Source organism: Alternaria arborescens (assembly GCF_004154835.1).
Source record: "Alternaria arborescens strain FERA 675 chromosome Unknown contig_32, whole genome shotgun sequence".
NCBI lineage: Eukaryota > Fungi > Ascomycota > Dothideomycetes > Pleosporales > Pleosporaceae > Alternaria > Alternaria arborescens.
In genome coordinates, this window is record NW_021167887.1 from 48309 (window position 1) to 67029 (window position 18721).

Below are 18721 nucleotides of genomic sequence, written 5' to 3' on the forward strand. Positions count from 1 at the left end.
CCCAAGGTGATCCCATCGCCTTTTCACATGCCAACCCCTCTTTCTTATCCATGCCAACCACTCTTCACCGAGCCCCATCCCTACCGTCCATGCACTCTTTCTACCCGACAACCTGGATCACACACTTCGGCACACGTTTCGTTTCGTCACCCCTACAGCTTCGATGCCGCAACTGGAGAACCGACCTATGGTGGTAGCCGCGTCAGCTTGCATTCACATGCTTGAAGTTTTTTGTTTTGTTGTTCAGTGCAGCGGCGGTGTGGGAGCGCGCAAGTGTAGTGCAGGTAGTGTAGATAATAACAGCAAACATGATGGTGGAACGCTTCTTTGCATTTCTTGATTTAAAAACAGAACTCTTTTTCTTTTCTTTTCCACTTCAAAAAAGGCCTGGAACATTGGTATAAAGGTTTACAAGGATAACAGCAAAGTGGATAAACTCATGATAGTAGAAGAATAACCATGACAAGAAGACTACAACTTGGAGGCTCCCTTGGGCGGACCTACATTCGTAATCTCATTGTAGAGCAGTCTGGACATAGAGTTAGCACATGAATCCATCTTTTTACCATTGGCAGAGTCCAGTTCATAGGGTGGAAAGAAAGAGAAAAGTGCACTTACGAAGTCAAAAACTCGGCGTAGTCTTCACCAGTCACCTGTCCCTCAAAGTACTTCGCAGCAAGATGGAACTTGTTGCCCTTTGGCGCCTTATCACTCAATGCCTGCGCCTGCTCCTTCAGCAGCTTGAGGGCGTAATCCTTGGTCACCTTCTTGCCTTCGGCAGTCTCGACATTGTGCCTAGTCCACTGCCAGAGTTGTGAGCGTGAGACTTCAGCGGTGGCGGCATCTTCCATGAGGTAGTTGATGGGAACGCAGCCTACGCCACGGATCCAGGCCTCCATGTAGGACAGTCCGATATCGAGGTTCTTGCGGATACCGTCCTCAGTCACTTTGCCGGGGACGTTCATGTTGAGGAGGTCGTTGGCAGTAATGTGGACGTCTTCGCGGCGGACATGCATCTGGTTGGGAGCAGGCATGTGCTCGTTGAAGACCTCGCTTGCAATGGCTGCGAGGGCCGGATGGGCGACCCATGTGCCGTCGTGGCCGGCGCGTGCCTCGCGCAGCTTGTCGGCCTTGACCTTGGCCATGGCGGCGTCGTTGGCGGCTTGGTCGTTCTTGATGGGGATCTGGGCTGCCATGCCACCCATAGCGTGGACACCGCGCCTGTGGCATGTCTTGATGAGGAGCTTGACATAGGCATCCATGAAGGGTGAGGTCATGGTGACGGAGTCGCGGTCGGGGAGGACAAAGTTGGGGTTCTGGCGGAAGCGCTTGATGGTGCTGAAGATGTAGTCCCAGCGGCCGCAGTTGAGACCGGAAGAGTGGTCGCGGAGCTCGTAGATGATCTGGGAGTAATTAGTCAAAGCATTGGATGGAAGTAAGAAGTGGGACATACCTCGTCCATCTCGAAAGCAGCGGTGATGGTCTCGATCAAGACGGTACCACGGATGGTTCCACGCCTCATGCCGATGTAGTCTTGCGCCAGGTTGAAGACGTCATTCCATAGCCTGGCCTCAAGATGCGACTCCATCTTGGGCAGGTAGAAGTATGGTCCTGTTCCGCGCTTGACCAGCTCATGTGCGTTGTGGAAGAAGTACAGTCCAAAGTCGAACAGTCCACCGGAGATGGGCTCGCCATCAACTGTGAAGTGCTTCTCCTCCAGATGCCAGCCTCTCGCGCGAGCGATGAGTGTGGGCAGTGTTCGGTCGGTGCGGAGCTTGTACTCCTTCTCGCCTTGCTTGAAGTCGACTTGCTTGCGGATGGCGTCGTAGAGGTTGAGTTGTCCGTTGATCATGTTGTCCCATGTTGGTGCAGATGAATCTTGGAGACGTTAGCTATAGTCCTCTGCTCAAAGTGATAATCTACGTACCCTCGAAATCGGCCATGTATGTCCAGACATTCGAGTTCAGGGCGTTGACAACCATCTTGCGATCTGTCGGGCCAGTAATCTCGACGCGCCTGTCAACAAGACCTGGCGCTGGTGGTGCGCCCTTCCATGCATCGTTCTCGCGGATGTGCTTGGTCTCTGGGAGGAAGTCGAGAAGGTTGCCCTTGTCGAGCTCAGCTTGTCGGATTACTCGTCGCTGCAACAGCGCTTTCCGGCGCTCATTGAATGTGCGGTGAAGGAGCGCAAGGAAGACACAGGCGTCCTTGCTGAGGATGTGACGGTTCTGATCGTTGAGGTCGCCGAGGATGTTGACCTCTCGTAGAATACTGTCGGCGCTAGCTGCCATTATGAAATATGTATATGTTCTTGTACAATTGATGAATATCTTCAAGGTATGAAGAGAGGAATGCAATCAAGTATGCAGCGTGCGGAGAGGGCTGGGCGGCCGGTAGATAATATATTCATGATACAAACGTCACCCATCTTGACGTCTGGGCCGAGGATCATCTTGCGTCGGCAGACCGATGCAGGCTAGTCGGCTGGCCGTGAATGGTAAACTCCAGGCCCAGGTTCGGGGGAGGGGAGCTTCGAGCTTGTGACGATGCCAAGTCCCGAGCGAAGATGCGGGGATAACCCAACCCGTTACCACTAACTCACCCGATCAGCACAACAAACCCTGACGAACAGTGGGTTAGCAGACGATTAAACGCGATAAATGTCTCCGCGATATCGCCATAGTAATGATTTTCACATTGATTTGTGGATAGCAGAGGCTGCTGACGGACTGCACCGGCAATTGACGGAAGTCGCGATGCTGATGCTTGATAGCAAGCGCGTTGCCGACAGCTTCGCCGGCCACTTCCGATGGCGCGTCCAGGTATGTAATCTTGCGCATTCTTACCACGGCACTTACACAACGATGCTGGAGTCTAGCGACCTTTTTATGATTCTCAGTCCTGATCATTAGCGGTGGGCGGTGTCGATCGCTGAGCGAAGACGTCAATCAGTCGTCATTCGTACATGGCAAGTATAGCGGGAATAACACCAGCCGAGCATTGCAGCACATGCAGAAGAAGTGAACTAGAGCGCGTCACACAAGACCATACGATGAGTACTTTGCCCTCTGGTCCGTGTCAATGAGGAACAGATATCATGCCCCAGGCGTAGCCGAGGTATGCCTAGTACCGAAAGGCTTCAGAGTGTCAGACGCACATGGTAGAAAGGTCAACAGCATAATTGCTTTCATCATGAACATAGATTTCTTCTAGATCTGAGGATACAGGTATGTCGCATCTTTGATAGACATTAAGCCCATTACTGCGCTCTTCAGTAGCTCTTAGCTAACCTCTCGTGTAGGTAAGCCGGCCACAAAAATACCATGTTACTCCCTCCATCGCTATGAAGCACACGAAAGCCTCGTTACGATCCTCTACACCTTCGTCACCGCAATCTCGAAGGGAGTGTTCCCACTCTTCAGACCCCAAGTACAAATTCCGCTTCCACCACAGCTCCCAGAGAGGTTCTCTCCAACCGCAAAGTGTCCCTCCGCCTCGAACGACTCCGTGAATTGCTCACCCCGGTACACCAAATCAGCCACGTGCGTGAACTTCAGGTTGAAGTCACCGGTTGCGAAACCGCTGCTTCCCTCAAGCACGTTCATGATCCAGTAGCCATTGGACGTGGCATCGCATGGCCAGGTACGATCGAGGGGTGACTCACCCTTGGTGTACCATTGCGCTTTGCAGTTCTAGGCTCGGGTTAGTGAAGGCATTGGCATATTTGGGAAAAGAGGATGAACATACGAGGCCTTGGCTTCCTGCTGGCACGGTTACGTCGCTGCCGTCAGACTGTGATGTGCCGAGGTTGATCTCGTTGGGGTCGGTCACGGAAGCTGTGATCTGAGCCCATGGATAGCTGCCGGGCCGTCCCGACGGGCTATAGGAAGTCACCTTGTTGACTTGAAAGTCTTGAAGCGTAGCTTGACGAGCTGCGAGCGGGGATGCCGCGGCTGAAGATGCAATTGCCAGAATGGCTGCGAAGGCGTTTTGTGTGAACTGCATTGTGATGGTAGGATTCTGAAGTGCTGACCATTGGTGTCCAGCACATAGAGTTCCACTTTGGCTCTTCTTATACACAATACGCTGCTTGAGGCCTCCCAATTTTAATATCACCATCACCGTACATCCGCCTTCCCGAACAAGTATCCACGATATTCCGTCAACCAGGAGCTTGACAGGTTGCCTTGCATTAGTCACCCCACTTTTAGGCATCCCGCACCTAATTTTAGGGAGATCTACATCAGTATACCGGAATACGATACTCTCCGCCTCGCGATGCTGGATTACTGATGCTCGTACGATATGCGGAGAGACGTAGTAGGCGTGTATACAAAACGACGATGCTTGGAATCTTTGAGGCACCGCTACAAGCCTTCCAAATTGGACTCGATAGATCTCTGGTCGTAAATTCGCACGCCAAAACGAAGACCAGAACTGCATGACACTAGTCTACTCGCGCAAGTTGCATACTGCGAATTACATCTTCGACGGATAGATCCATAAAGCCAGTCACTAGTCACAACGACAGCCATAGCCAGAAGAGATTGTTCGAAGAAGGTAAGACTGTTCATTTGCTAACGAAAACTTATAAGGTTATAGAATGTTACCAGGTGACCGATATATACAATACAAATTCGTTGTTGTGAATCTTCAAGGCGAAGACGAAGCAAGTCTCCCAGAAGTCAATCGACTCCCATTACCAGTCGAGTTTGATTGCCACTGCTCGCTGCCCCTCATAGCCCGAAACTCTCTGAAGTTAAGATACTCGGTATAATCCTCTTCGAGACGTCGTCGATCGTCGTTCGCTTGTCGTTCGGCGTCATCTTGTTGTCTTCGAACATCGTCTTGCCGCCTCCGAGCGTCTTCTTGCCGTCGCAGTCGTCTGCGCCGTGTCTGAACTGCACAGTCTTGTGTGAAGAGAAGAGTCAGCTTGAACTAAGTACGAAGTATGGTTTCAGCCTACGGTGGAAGGGCCTGCACAGCCACCCGCGTAATCCCGGTGAGGCAATCAGCAGACCAACAAGGATGCTGGTTATCGCCACACAGACGCCAATCAAGGTGAAGATGTCCTGCCGCGACCAACTCGTTTGGGCTGGGTTGCCGAAGGTTGAAGATTGGCCATCGCGAACAGAGGGTACGGACACCGCTTCAATGCATGGAATGAACCAGAGCACAAGCACACCAACAATCGATGTCATGATTTTCGCCAAACGATAAAATGTGTGCTAATCAGAATAGCGTCAGATGCTGGCAATCTTCCCCTCTCAAGGTGCTCGACCGGGTCGGTGCGTGTGAAAAGTCAACTGGGCTCAGAGTCCGCCTTAGCAGGCGGGTACGCACAGAAGAATATAGAGGTAGTTTAGAAAGAAGATGGTGGAGAGGATCATACAGAGAAGTCAAAAGCAAGATGGTAACTGGTGAAGGCTTGTGGAGCAGATTACTTGTCTTGATATAAGGAAGATATTGTCCCAAGATTTTTACATCTATATACATGACGACGGTGTTGGAGCATGAACCTGCCAGTAGATCTGCCTCTTGTATGCCTAGGTGCGATTTCGGAGTACACCGACACGCCGGGGATGGGCATAAGCGTATGGCATCTTCCATTATGTGGCTCGGGTAGCTGCAATGAAAACGCCACCTATTGTAAAGTGGAATCTTCCGTCGTCTGGCTCCGGAAGCTCCAATAGAACCCCATGCTTTGGCAGTGGGAATACGCAAAAGTGTGTGGAATCTTCCGTTGTGTGGCTCGGGTATCTGCAACAAAAACGCCATGTGCTGCGCAGGAGCGGACATGCGCAGCTGAACTCTAGCCTTACCTAAGTAGCCTTACGTCTAGGCCAACGCAGACGAGGCTGGGCTATCCCTCGCGAGCCTTACATTCTGTCACCTTTCAGCGCATAAGTCTTTGGCATCGCAGCTGCTTCAATCACATTTTACCAGCTCGTGCTTATCGGAATAACCCGCCCGCACATACGAAACCTGCAGCTAAAGAAGGAGACGAAGTCGTTGGCTAGCATTCTGGTATGGCAAACCGTTCTCTATCGCAAAGCCGATCTCAGGAAGCTCGAGTTTGTGGATCGTCTAAAAACCCCGCACTGCCGCGAACTGTTTGCAACAGAAACGTCGCCCTCTACGTTGACCCATCGCACGAAATCATTCGAAAACACCGACCATATTACACTCACCCAGTCAAACCCAACAAGAACTCGTCCAACACTTTTGCGTCGCTCTACACGTCGTCTCCTTAATTGTATCATAACAATAAGACTCAGAAGCCTCTCTGTATATTCGAAAGCTCATTGTACTCGTGTTGCAGCTGCGGATACACCTTTCGACAATCTCTCCTATTCCAACCCTTGATATCGAACGGCTGGTACATGGGCGACAGCAATCTGAAAGTTGCAGTACCTGGTCGTACTCAGCATCTATGTTCTACCTTATTATAGAAAAAAGCCACATGCAACATCGCTGTGGATGTATTCGGAACGACTTGAGAGGTGTACACCGCCATGAGCGTATCCTGGATAACGGCACCAGAAATTTAGCTAGACTGATAGTGAGAGTGATGAGGGCGATAACATTTCGATAAGAGTAAGATTATCATGTTTCGACCAGCTTTGTTGTTGCATGCCTGAGGCGAAAAGACTTTGTGAAGGCTCGTTACGTGGTAGAGTAATTAGAGTCGCGAATGCGCTTGCAGAACTCGAGATGGCGAAGAATAGGAGAGCGGAACCTCTGGGAATAAAAGAGACCAATGGGCCTTTTTGAATGGGGATGTCAGGCTGAGGGGTGGTTGCTGAATGTGACGTCTTGAACAATAGTTGTTGTAAGTAGTAACACTTCGCCCTCGGTAGACAGTGGATCCAGAAAGAACGAATCAGGAACTAGACTCCGGTTGAAATAATGATTGGCTTCAGAGGCTCCTGTCGAGAGAAAAACGACCGGACTTACTTATTCATAACTCGAGAAATGCGAAACGTCCATTTTGCCTCACCTCCAGCTTCAGGCACAACATGACGTTCAAAAGTTCATAAGACGAAGAGTGGTCGACTATCATTGGTAGAAGTTCTGGCGCTGTCAAAGTAATTTCCTTCGCTAGCTATGTCGTGACGGCGTGAGTGCGTTGGCTAACAAGGATTTTCAGCCTGGAATCTGATCAAATCACCCAAGATGCAGCGTTGCGCTTGCCCTCGATAACGATTGGTGCGAGAGGTGCAGATACGCATAGAGTTGCATGTGGGTCAATTTTGACTGCGGATAGTGGAAGCCGGTGTAAACAGCATGGCGTCAGTCGACAGGTGTCACCCGGTCGGAACGTTCCGTAAACACATTCCGAGGGGTAGCACAAGTCCGAATCTCCACGGTTCATAGAGGAGACTGGTGGGATTCTGGAGAACGAAGCAAATAAGGTTCTTGGTATATGTACATGCGATGCAGAACCGGTCTTCTCACGTCCTCGTGTAAATCTTACAATGCTTCTTCCTGCTCTCTTCTCAAGGTCCATCGCCCACGTCTCCCTTACCGACATCCACGAAACTAGCAGATTGTATTGTCATGGTCAAGGTCATGGTCTGTTACCCACCACTTCTAGGAACTCGTTGAATCTAACATAATCTTCGTATCGTGCTAGCATCCGTCTTCTAGCTTCGTCTTGCTGCCGTAATCTTCTACGTCGTATCCAGATCGCACAGTCTTAGGTGAACAAGAGGATTAGCTTGAACGAAATGTGAGCAGTCACAACTCACAGTGGAAAGGCTTCCATGACAATTCGCGTAGCTTGGATGAGGCTAACAGAAGACAAACCAATATTCCAATTACTGACACGAAAACGCCGATCAGTGTAAAGATGTCTTGCCGTGACCATTTTGTGTGCGTTGGGTTCAAGTCGGGGGGAGTCTGATGGTTGATAGGTTCTACATTGCGGATAGGTGGGACTGGAGAGGCTTGCGCAAGAGCGATAGAAAAGACAATGGTTGCAGTTAAGAACGACATAATGGATAGGGGATCTTCAAGCGCAGAAGCGACAAAGCGAGCTATCTGTGTAGTATGTCTGATAAGTCCGACAAGAAGATACCTGCGGTGGCCCAGCTTTTAAGATACAAAACGTATTATCTGTTTCTAGCCTAACCTCGCCCTTATGGATCGTCCTTGCTAAGCGATTCTCTGACTTGCGCGGGCCCGGATTAGCGGCCAAATGGTGCTAATTGGCCTGCAAGTTCATGCGTGAAGACGCCGCTAACCGCTTACGGTCTCATCCGTAGCGGGCGGGATGACGAATGTGTTGATTGTTTTTCTCATTAGAATTTCCAGCATGGAAACGTTTATTATACCTAGGTATGCAACACCATGGACGGCCACACTGACTCGATGCGGGGGCATCGTCTTTGGTAAGAAGTGTTCTCACAAAAATTGCTACCGTCCACTAGTTTTGTTACCAAAGAGTTCGATGTTGCGCTTATATCATCGACAAGGCGATGATCGTGGCTCTTCCAGGTCCAACGCTCTTTGCACTTCAACTCAGCCAAAAGCTATGATACATCCAGACTTTACCATTTCGTCTTTTCACGCGCGAATGGCTTCCACAAGTAATCAATGACAACTAACTCAGATTTGCAGGAGTGGGAAACTAGCACTCGAAGACCAGCCTTCGCATCCGCATCAAAAGTCCCCTCGCCTTGCCTTCAGCAGATCGTCGTAGCGGTCTTGCCACTGCTGATGAAGTACTCTGTGGTCTTTTCTCTTCCAACTTTCGATAGTCGAAGGCCGATTTACCTGCGTCATCGTCCTACGATGATCCATTTCTGGATCTAGTCAGCCTTTATAGCTCCTGTCGCTGTGTAAAAGAACGGAGATGCTTACCAGGCTGCAGAGGCTTGCGAATCAATGGATGGGTTTACACAACCACTCCCATGTTTTGGGTAACGCAACAGGAACGCCGACCAATGCGATGACAACGATGTTGCTAGGGGTCACGTGTTGTGGCAGTGTACTCAGGTAGGTTGGCTTGATGTGCCTGTGGACTGGGAGAATATCAACCAACCTCCAGCTTTGATACACCATTGATCGCATCGTTATCTCATTGCGGTAGCTGGGTGTGTCCTCGAGGCTACGATGGAAAGCTGAACGTGGGCTGTGCCCACTGGCAGGCTGATTTTGAGACGACCTATCAAATTGATGTTCACTCTCCAACAGACCCTGGAAAGCCTGGATACGAAGCTCACCGGAAATACCAACGCGTGCAGGAAGTATCCAGAATGACTCAATCACAAAGCACTCAGCTAGAGCACCATCGTAATTCTGTCGTATCTGGTTCTTTACATCGCTCTTACAGCCTCCAACGCGCTAAATATTCCTGCTTCCCGATTTCGGCAATTTTGGATCACTGAGTCCTCATGGTACCTTGGTGTACTCGTGCAAGCAAAAGCCAGAAATGAGATGAATCGGTGAACGGACCCATTGCGCTCAGCCAATCGGCACTGCACGACTTCACCGATCATGGAACCTGAGTGACGCGGGAAACGTGTCCGCCGCCGCAGCGTCGAAAACTCAACCCCTAAGCCGCGAATGTCGGGAATACTCATGGAAATAGGCGGATTCGATGTTCATCTTGCAATGAACAGCAGACGGCGATACTGTTTGAATAAGGTTGCTAGACAGTCGTGTCAGTGGTATCATCTGCCCTTATGGCCTTATAAGATATCGCGAAGAACTTAAAGCTTTGGTCTTCTGTCCTCCGGCGATTTTGATGGCGTAGCGACGTTTGAACTGACCGTGGAGGTCCTATTCAAGCGACAGGAAGCTGCGTTGAGGACATGCGTAAGCTCGAGTGGTTTTTCGTTGTATTGAAAGGCGAATTTGCGAACGACTGCCGGTAACCGATACCATCGTCATTTGGAAATATCAGTCTGATCATGAATGGTGTCAAAAATGCAAAAGGGAGCTGATTAATGAACTCTGAGTTGATAGCATTCGAATGATGCCATGAATAGCTTACACGCTTTTTGCAGAAAAAGGGAAACCTGCCGTTATCTGACTCAGACATAACGCCGCAATAATCTCAATCAACATCTACAAGTTCGCGCGGTCGATGCGCTTGCCGCTCTCGTCGAATCGGATCTGCTTCCCGCTGACAAGCGCCTCTTGCAACCAGGCGCCGATCTGCACAGCCTTGACAGCATTCTGGAACTCCAGAGGAACTGGTGTGTTGTCCAAGCACGCGGCTGTGAACTCGTTGGCCTCCTTGACGAAACCAGGCTCGAAACGACCCCAGTAATCGGCGGGTACCTCCCGGGTAATGCCAGCCTTGGAGTAGTAGTTGACAAGGTTCTTCTGGGGGTTAAGGTTGACGGTAAGCTTGCCCTCGGTGCCGATGATCTCGGTAACATCTTCTTGGCCGTGGGTCATCATGCGAGAGGCGTAGTAGTGGGCGATCCTGCCGTCCCAGAACTCGACGATGCCGACGGCGTTATCGTAGTCCTTGTGTTGCTTGAGACCTGGGAGAATGGCGACAACACCGTTTGCGGAGATGGACTTTGGTACCACGTTGGAGCCGAAGTACCACAGGGTCAGGTCGATGTCGTGCACGGACATGTCGACGAATACACCGCCAGACCATGCAGCATATTGAACGAAGAAGTCTGATCGAAGGAATTAGCATCTGATTCGACGATGTGTCAATTATCATTAGACATACCTGGGTCGGGATGTTGCCTGTCACAAGTTTGTGATCGGACAACTGTGGGTCTGCCAATGGCACCTTCCTCAATCTTGCGTGCAACATCTTGGTAGCTATCGTCGAAGCGCCTTGAGAAACCGCACATGACCTTGAGGTGTGGCTTCTTCGCAGCTGCGTCAACGACATCCTGGCAGATCTGGACGCTGGTGGAGAGAGGCTTCTCGCAAAGGACGTGCAGGTCCTTCTCGATAGCTTGGAGAGTCTCCTCGGCATGTACCGAGGTCGCTGTGCCGATCACTACAGCCTCTAGGCCCTTGTGCTCAAGCATCTTCTTGTAGTCGTCGTACAGAGTAACGCCATATGGCTCGAGGTGCTCCTTGCCCCATTTGAGCTCATTCTGATCGGGAGAGAAGGCAGCGACAAGCTCAGCGCGAGGAGTCTTGTTCAAGATGTTGAGGGCGTGGCGAGCGCCCATGCGGCCGAGACCTGCAACGGCAACTTGGAGTCTGTGAGGAGCCATCTTAAAGCGATTTCGGGAGGAGTGGAAATGCTAGTTTATGGAGATGGTAAAGGGGGAGGAGTAAGATGAATGCAGGATGAGCGATCGAAGCGCAGCGAGGAAGACATTTTATACTGGCTGTGGGCAGATCACTAATTCTCGTGCACCTTCGGAGGAGGTTTTTGTCAATGTTCTCAGCATCTTCGTCGAGCTCGCTGATTGGCCAGATAGCGTTCGTATGAAGTTCGGAGGAGGTTTTCGCAATGCGATGCGCGCCGGTGTGGGGAACATGCGGGCGGAGTGCTTGGGATAGGTGCCAACAGCACTGAGCGGGGCCCGGAGGAGGTTTTGCATTGTAATTTACACTAGCGTTCAAGTCAAGACCGGCACCAGCACCGTGCGCAACCCTCGGAAGAAGGTTTAACGATGGCAAAACACCCCGCCAGGGCAATTTCCTCCGTTTCCTCCTCACGAAGACCACGAATGCTTCACCCTAAACTGGATCAGCACTGGATAAAAGACGATACCGCTTCTTTTTCACCCTATCTCCACGCCGCGACCCCAGATATGATCTTCAAGTGTAGTCTGCGGGGGAAGAAGCGCCGAAGCTTGCTCCGTCTAGGGACACCGGCGTAGACGTGACCTAACAAACGACTACCATTAACTTCATATTCATCCATCGCTCCTCGGCGCACGTATCCATAGCTCGGTCGGTGCCTTAGAGTCAAATATGGTGCTCATCCCCGAATTCTGATGTCCGCCCGCATATGTTGTACACTTCGATTAGAATCACCGGCTTGCCGTAGACCTTGTCTCCGATTGCCTACGCGTTTACGACCCAGGAACTGATTTTCAATAAAGAGCGCCGAATTTGCCATGGTCTCGCTGACCGTCTAGCATTTCAAAGGAGCAAGGAACCATACTCCTCACAGGATCTACACATACGTTACAGCAGACGATACTCGCCCGAGATGACCTTTGTGGCTTCCAATCGCTGTTGTCCAGTTTAGAACACGAGCAACTAGACATTACCGCAACCTGTGTCATCAAAACGGCTTATGAAGAGTCGGTATACATTGTTTGCAAGCGCGTTAGCTACGGAAGCGCATCGAAGTGTGAAAGTCGATTTTACGCTTGATATGCGGTGAGGTGTTGGGAGGCTGTGCGCAATTGCGAACCAGCACACCCAGGAAACCCGCGCGCATCAAGCAGCCTAATCTTACGACTACAGCGGGGCTTCCAAAACTATAGAGGCGTTCGCCTTCAATGCAACAGATAATTTTCTAGACTACACAAGGAAGTTCGTATGCAACTGATGAGAATCTAGTAAGATACGAGACGAATCGCGATATGGTGTCTACTGCTATGCCTACTGACTGCAACGTAAACTAGGGGATGACCGGTTCTCATTCACTACTCAGCCACAGGAGTATAGACTTGATCTAGCGATTTAAAGCCCTCGCTCGAGTTATCTTCGGAGCACCAAGATACGGACGTCACATCTTGGATTGGAAATGTTATCGTCGTTGCGAAGGTACCATGCGGTAGTTGATCTCGCAACAATCCAGCGAGTAATGCAAGATGTTCATGCAACAGTCGCATGAAGCGCTTTCTTCTGTTTTCTTTTCTCTCGGTCGAGTCTCGCTGTCGTGTTATTCGTGATGCGATCTAGCCAGGCTTCAAGCTGTATAGTTGTGAGCAAACAGTCATTGAGCGCCGCTATGTGAGTCTGACCGTAGTGAATTTGAACAGCAGCCAACCTGTAAATGTCAACAGCATACATCCACCACCGACAGGTATATACCACTTCCAGCTCGGGTTATCTCTCAGTATGTCGACGTTCATTCCGAATAGACTCTTTGATAAGATCAGCTCAATTTGGCACACAGATCAGGGTGCACATACGGCGGAGAATGTTGCTGGGAGAAACACGAACTAGTAGTGTGTCAGCAGCGTCTTGATAATCGAGCGAAATGGACGTAAGCACATACTGTGATCCAACTGAGGCGCTTTAGGCTAGCTGACATGGTGACTGACTTGCGAGCTTCTCGGATCGTCACGAGATTGAATTCCTGGGTTTTCAGATCAATGATGCTAAGTTGGAATGCACATGATGTCATACGTACTATGTTAATAAGGTTTTGTGATGTGGTATCGAGCGAGTTCAGACTTTGCTCTATATCAGCCTGGAATCCGTGCAAGAACAGTTGGCAGTCTCCATAAGCATCGTCTTCTCGATAAAGCCGGTTGTAGTCGAAAACAAACTGAGTTGCCTCTTTGACATGATCTGCTAACAACCTGCGAAGTTCTGTCCATTGTTGTGCGTCTTCTAGAAGTTGGTCTGTGAGCTCTAGGTCTTCGCCCTTTGCATTGAGAATCTCCTTTCGCTTAGAACGCAGAATCTAGTCAGCCTCGTTGACAATCGGAAACACTTTTACGTGGTAACTCACACAGTGTTGCAAGCGCAATTCGCCATTCTCGCATACCATCTCCCACCTTATCCTCATCTGCTTCAAAAACTGGAGGTACATGTGTAACATCTCTTCCGGAATCCAGGTATCAGGCAAGTTGTGATAATGAGTCAGTCGACGGAAGCCATCTTTTCCATTCTCATCTTTGATCATGCTCCACCTCATCCCAATAGACATTATTGATGGCAAAGAAAATCCCATCTTCTGTTCCATCGTTGTTGCTGATGGAAAATCCAGTACCACTAGATACGTGATCACTGGACCTTTCCACGAACTTTTGTGTTGAAACGACAAGCTCGGGTGATCTGCCCGCAGCCATACTGAACATGAAGTTGCGGGAAAGATGCTGAGTGTGTTTCAGAACACTTCCAAATTACGATATAAGCTCACGATGACTTACAATAAATCCATTGCTTGACTTTGTACCACACCTCCAATATCAACTAGTGCGTTCTCTTCTAGAAACTTGAGTGAAGTCTTCCTCACTGATCTGATGATATGCATGACACTACATTGGGGTTTGCCGTATGCGTTCCGCCACTGCTCCACGGTGGTGTTTTTGGTAGATGCACCCATGTCAAGCAGAGTATCTGCCGTCTGGCGTTGGCCTTTCTGGAGTGCGAGTGCTAAGGGTGTGTCTCCATTGCTGTCAGCCTGATCAAACTCGGCGTCTTCTTCCAAAAGCTTGTGAGCAATGATTGGTTTGTCTTCCATGATGGCGTTGTGTAGTAGAGTTCTACCCCAAGCTCCCCTTCGGTTGAGATCATATTTTGCATCTAGGAGCAGCTGTACAAGATCCACGTCTCCAAATCTAACGAGCGAGCTGACTGTCTCATAATCCCTGGGTATCAGGATCTTAGCCGTCTCCTTCATCCCGCTCTTAGCTGCCCACCACAGTGGAGTATGGCCATTGCTATCCTTTGCGGCGACATCATCGACTTTTCTCTCAATCAATTCGTCCAGGATCTCATGAAGACCGAAGTGAGCAACAAGATGCATGCCAGTAATGCCTTGTGGAGCGACCTGACTAGATCCGGTACCTCGTGGCATTTCCTGGGTAGCGAGAAAAACCTGGTAGGCCGCAGCTACGCTCTGGTCATTTTCGAGAAACCGCCAAAGCAGCTCCTTATTCTTGTCTTCAACGGGCAAGATATGCTGAGCCCAGTACTTGCAAGCGTATCTGTAGAATGGGTATCTTGTAAGCCTCTTTTCTAATAACCTGTCGCTGCGACACGGCCCAGACTTTAACTCGGAATGTGCTAAGCATACGATACACATGTTTTGCAGCTTATTGACAAAAGAACTTGGAGCACGGAGTTGTCCATGGAAGCCTTGCAATGCGTCTGGCTGGAAGTAGCGCGATGCGTTAAGCCCTACAAGCACGGAAGTTGAGTCGTGTACCCAAATGACCTCCTGTGATCTAGATTCGACTTTCAGCAAACCCCGACACGAGGAGATAATGGCGTTAGCTACACCTTCATCATGGGTATCCAGCGGATCAAGGCCTTTGCTTTGATCACTAATGTCAAAAACCAGTGCCTGCTGCATCTCTGGCATAGTCAAATTCCTTTTCGCGAACGAGATCAGCGAAAGGACTCGACTTGCGAGTTTCGCATAGTCTTCACGCTGCTCCATAATTCGACGTGCTTCTCGACTATGAAAAGATGTCAGAGCGGATGACTCGGAGGGCGAGCTGACAAAGGCTCTAACTGCTTTCCATGAATCCAGTTTACCTATGCATTGCTCTGCTAACGAAAACCTGTTTATCGATCAATAAAAGTTAGTTTTGGAACTGGTTGTCTTACATGTCCTTTGAAAGTAGCACCAAGCTTTTTTTCAAATCGTCCATTAGCGTTTGAGAATGGAGCTTTTCTCCGAACCGCCTGATATTGATATTTTGTAGTTCGCGGTCCACAAATGTGGAGACGTCCCCCTCCTCTGCTTGTATGTCGATGCGGCCGTCTTCCCGAATTTGCCCTATAACATCAGGCACATTCCGTAGAGTGAAGAGCAGCTTCGCTCCGAAGTTTTCTTGTAGGTCCTGAAGACTTGCGATTGCTTCATCGGTACCTTTTTGTGCCGAATTGAGCTCATCCAGGGCATCTATGACTATGTAGACCTGGGTGTATAATGTTCCCACCGTGTTGGCTAATTCAGTAACAGCGTCAAGAGTTACTTCAGTACTATCTATCCAGGGTCCAGTATCCTGCAGTCGGTCTGACCATGGACAGTTCTCCACGAGTTGACTTAGTAATTGTTTCATGACCCTGAGAGTTGAAGGGACATCGCCAAGTTTCGCATCGAGGTACGCAAATGCAACACCTATTGATCCTTTGAAATCCTGGTTGCGTGATATGTCATTGAGTCGATCCACTACTTCTGAAGCGAGCATGGTTTTACCGGAGCCTGGTATACCTGGGCAGACCAAGGTAAAGCAGTCTCCGTCTAACCACCTCTGATATTGTTCGGTTTCGAAAAACCAACTTCCAATGCCCTTCAGAGACTTCTCCCTCAACCTTGAATGCTGTTGCTCTGCCATAGTCATCCTTCTTCCAAAAATCTTTTTCTTTTTTCGCTTGATGGTATAGCCAAGCCATGACATGACCTGTTCTCGGAAACGTTCAAGTTTCAACTCATCTGTCTCTCGAATGGGTTTAGCACAAGAACATTGCTTTCCAGTACGACAAGGGAAAATAGTTTGGGTAGTTACCTTCTTGACCTTGCTCGACGACTTGGTCGCCCAAGTTTGTGACGTGTGTTATGATCCGATCTCCCGTACTACTGGTGGCTGTCTCCATTATTGACGGTCCCTTGACTCTTTTCCAAGGGCGAAGAAGGACCAGCGCCGTAAAGATTGGATGAGCAACCCTGTAGCCGGGCAAGGACAATGTGATGGTCAATGGTGCAACGATCCGATGATAATACAATCATAGAAAACTTTACTTGTTCTTGCTGACGGTGTTTTGTGTCGAAAGCCCGTTGTTCCTGGAAGATATACCAAGAAAAGACTGTAACTGGAGGTTGAATGAGATCTCGTTTTGCTCAGGTCGCGCGACAATTCATATAGTCCATGAGTCTCGTGGATTATAGCTGTTTGTTTCGTGCTTCAGTTATGTTAGTCGAAATGTGTTTTCTGGAGGATAAGAAGCTCGCAGCAACGAGTTCTTTAGTATGTTCGACGAAAATTGGCCAGCATGACGGCTATATATTCCAGCAAAAACGATCTTACGTCAAGCCAGGCTCACGAGCTTTTCACGAGGTCTTATTGACTGTTGCGTCCAACAGGCGCATAATCTTCAACGGTGAAAACGAACCCGTGCAGGTGCTTGCCGACTGAGCAGCAACGAAGGCGCAAGGCCACGTCAGTACATGAAACTCAGCACACTACCAAGGATTAAACTCATGCACCATGCTAGAGACCATGCATGAATTAACCCCACCCGGGCGCTAGTGCTGTCCCTAGCAACCTTCCTGGACGCACCTATTGGTCGATCAGAGAAACCGGTCAGTCCTTCGTAAGGGAAAAAGTATCAGGCTCTTCAGCTGAGCCGCCCCAAGCTGCAACGATTGGACATATTTTGAGATCTTCCAGATCTGCTGAACTTTCGATGGAATGTGGTAAAGTTGCGTCCTCATTCTGAATTTAACGAACCCAGGCGATGTATAGCGCAGGGTGCGGGGTAAGAAGTACAGTCCGTGCGCACCGAACGAGCCAGTTCAGTCAACGAGCCACCCCACCAAGATCGGACGACCAAAAAGATGAGGTTATTGAGCCACCCACAAAAGCTATTATCGTGAGATTTTTTAGTGTATTACTATATAGACGCTACTAAAGCGTTTGCACTACTTGTATCTCGCTGGCGTCTTAATTCGGCGGGTGTGCAGGCTAAATTTAGGTGGGGAGGGCGCCCGAGGCGGACCCTTAACTACCTAGCTTAATAGAGTAACAACACGACAACGCTTTGCTAGTTTTTTTGCTAGCTTAGCTAAGGCTTCTCGCTTACGCTTATTTGCTGTATTGTAAGTTTTTTTTAGTATTGCAGCTTGTTGTTGCTGCTTTTTAAGTTCTCGCGCGGCAGCTTTCTCCTTACGCTGCCGTAACTCCTCCGCATCCTTAGCAATTTTAGCTTATTAACGAGCCACCTTTGCAGCTTCTTAAGAGCGCTTTTTCTCTGCTGCTTCTGCTGCTTTTCGCTCTCTATCGCGAGCTTTTTAGAGTTGTTGCTCGGCGGCTTTGTCTAGTTCTGCGGCCTTGCGCGCGCGGAGACTGGCAAGCTTCCTAGGACTGTAGAATACAGCTCCGCCGTGCTAATCGTCGCCCTCTTAAGTAGTTAGTGTTGTTGATTTAGACAGTCAGGATCTTATAAGGTTAAGTTCAGCGCGAAGCTCCGCGTTTTGGAGGCGGAGAAGCTCGTTATTAACCTGCAGCGAGTGTAGGCCTTAGGACAGCCGTTTAGCTTTAAATTTGGCCTTGTTAGCCACCGCAGCGTCAAAAATTTTGCGCAGTTAAGGCTAGGTATCGCTGTCGCCTTGCTCCCTAATTTTTAGCTCGTTATCTTAGTGTTATAGTTAGTTATTATAGCGTTAAAGTACTAGGTCAGCGTCTATTAGCTATACGCCTGTAGCTTGAAAACTCTTTAATATGAGATCGTAAGTTATTGTAGAGCTCTAAGCTAGCCAAAAGTTGCTGTAGAAGTCGCGTTTGGTGATCCTTGAGATGCCCTGCGTACGGTGGAGGCGTTAGGTGAGCTCCTCTGTGTAGTGCTTTAAAAGCGGCGCAAAGAGCACAACATCTAACAGCTGCAAACTGTGTGTAGAATGTGGTAGGTACACTATAACTATAATGCGTTTGGCTTTACAATACTCTAAAAAATCGGGCGTGAGGTGGCTAGCGTGGCCGTTAAGGATTAGAAGGCGCCATTGCCGGCGAGCTTTGGCTACCGTGAAGCGTTCGAAGACCTGTTGAAGCTAGGCAAGTCCTAAATTATTATTTAACTATCCTGAAGCTGAGTAGGATACGAAGATTTAGTGTTAATCGGCCAACAGGTCGTTAACTTAGCTTGATTGAAC

General features: G+C 49.4%; 5 protein-coding genes across 5 annotated transcripts; all 5 read right to left on the minus strand.

Annotated features, from left to right (window-relative positions):
- Positions 1 to 471: 471 nt before the first annotated feature.
- Positions 472 to 2291, minus strand: AA0111_g10083 (Malate synthase, glyoxysomal; the record flags this gene model as incomplete). The annotated part of the gene is made up of 4 exons (XM_028643793.1): positions 472 to 529; positions 619 to 1403; positions 1454 to 1878; positions 1928 to 2291. The coding sequence occupies 4 exons, from the start codon at positions 2289 to 2291 to the stop codon at positions 472 to 474; spliced, it is 1632 nt and encodes a 543-aa protein (XP_028502257.1).
- A 1083-nt stretch (positions 2292 to 3374) lies between these two features.
- On the minus strand, positions 3375 to 4005 carry AA0111_g10084 (hypothetical protein; the record flags this gene model as incomplete). The annotated part of the gene is made up of 2 exons (XM_028643794.1): positions 3375 to 3692; positions 3748 to 4005. The coding sequence occupies 2 exons, from the start codon at positions 4003 to 4005 to the stop codon at positions 3375 to 3377; spliced, it is 576 nt and encodes a 191-aa protein (XP_028502262.1).
- Positions 4006 to 10074: 6069 nt separating this feature from the next.
- On the minus strand, positions 10075 to 11201 carry AA0111_g10085 (hypothetical protein; the record flags this gene model as incomplete). The annotated part of the gene is made up of 2 exons (XM_028643795.1): positions 10075 to 10643; positions 10700 to 11201. 2 exons carry the CDS (start codon positions 11199 to 11201, stop codon positions 10075 to 10077), a joined length of 1071 nt encoding a protein of 356 aa, XP_028502263.1.
- A 1869-nt stretch (positions 11202 to 13070) lies between these two features.
- On the minus strand, positions 13071 to 13828 carry AA0111_g10086 (hypothetical protein; the record flags this gene model as incomplete). Its single annotated transcript, XM_028643796.1, has 4 exons — positions 13071 to 13115; positions 13172 to 13252; positions 13307 to 13582; positions 13631 to 13828. 4 exons carry the CDS (start codon positions 13826 to 13828, stop codon positions 13071 to 13073), a joined length of 600 nt encoding a protein of 199 aa, XP_028502260.1.
- A 219-nt stretch (positions 13829 to 14047) lies between these two features.
- Positions 14048 to 16190, minus strand: AA0111_g10087 (hypothetical protein; the record flags this gene model as incomplete). The annotated part of the gene is made up of 2 exons (XM_028643797.1): positions 14048 to 15410; positions 15457 to 16190. The coding sequence occupies 2 exons, from the start codon at positions 16188 to 16190 to the stop codon at positions 14048 to 14050; spliced, it is 2097 nt and encodes a 698-aa protein (XP_028502261.1).
- Positions 16191 to 18721: the final 2531 nt, after the last annotated feature.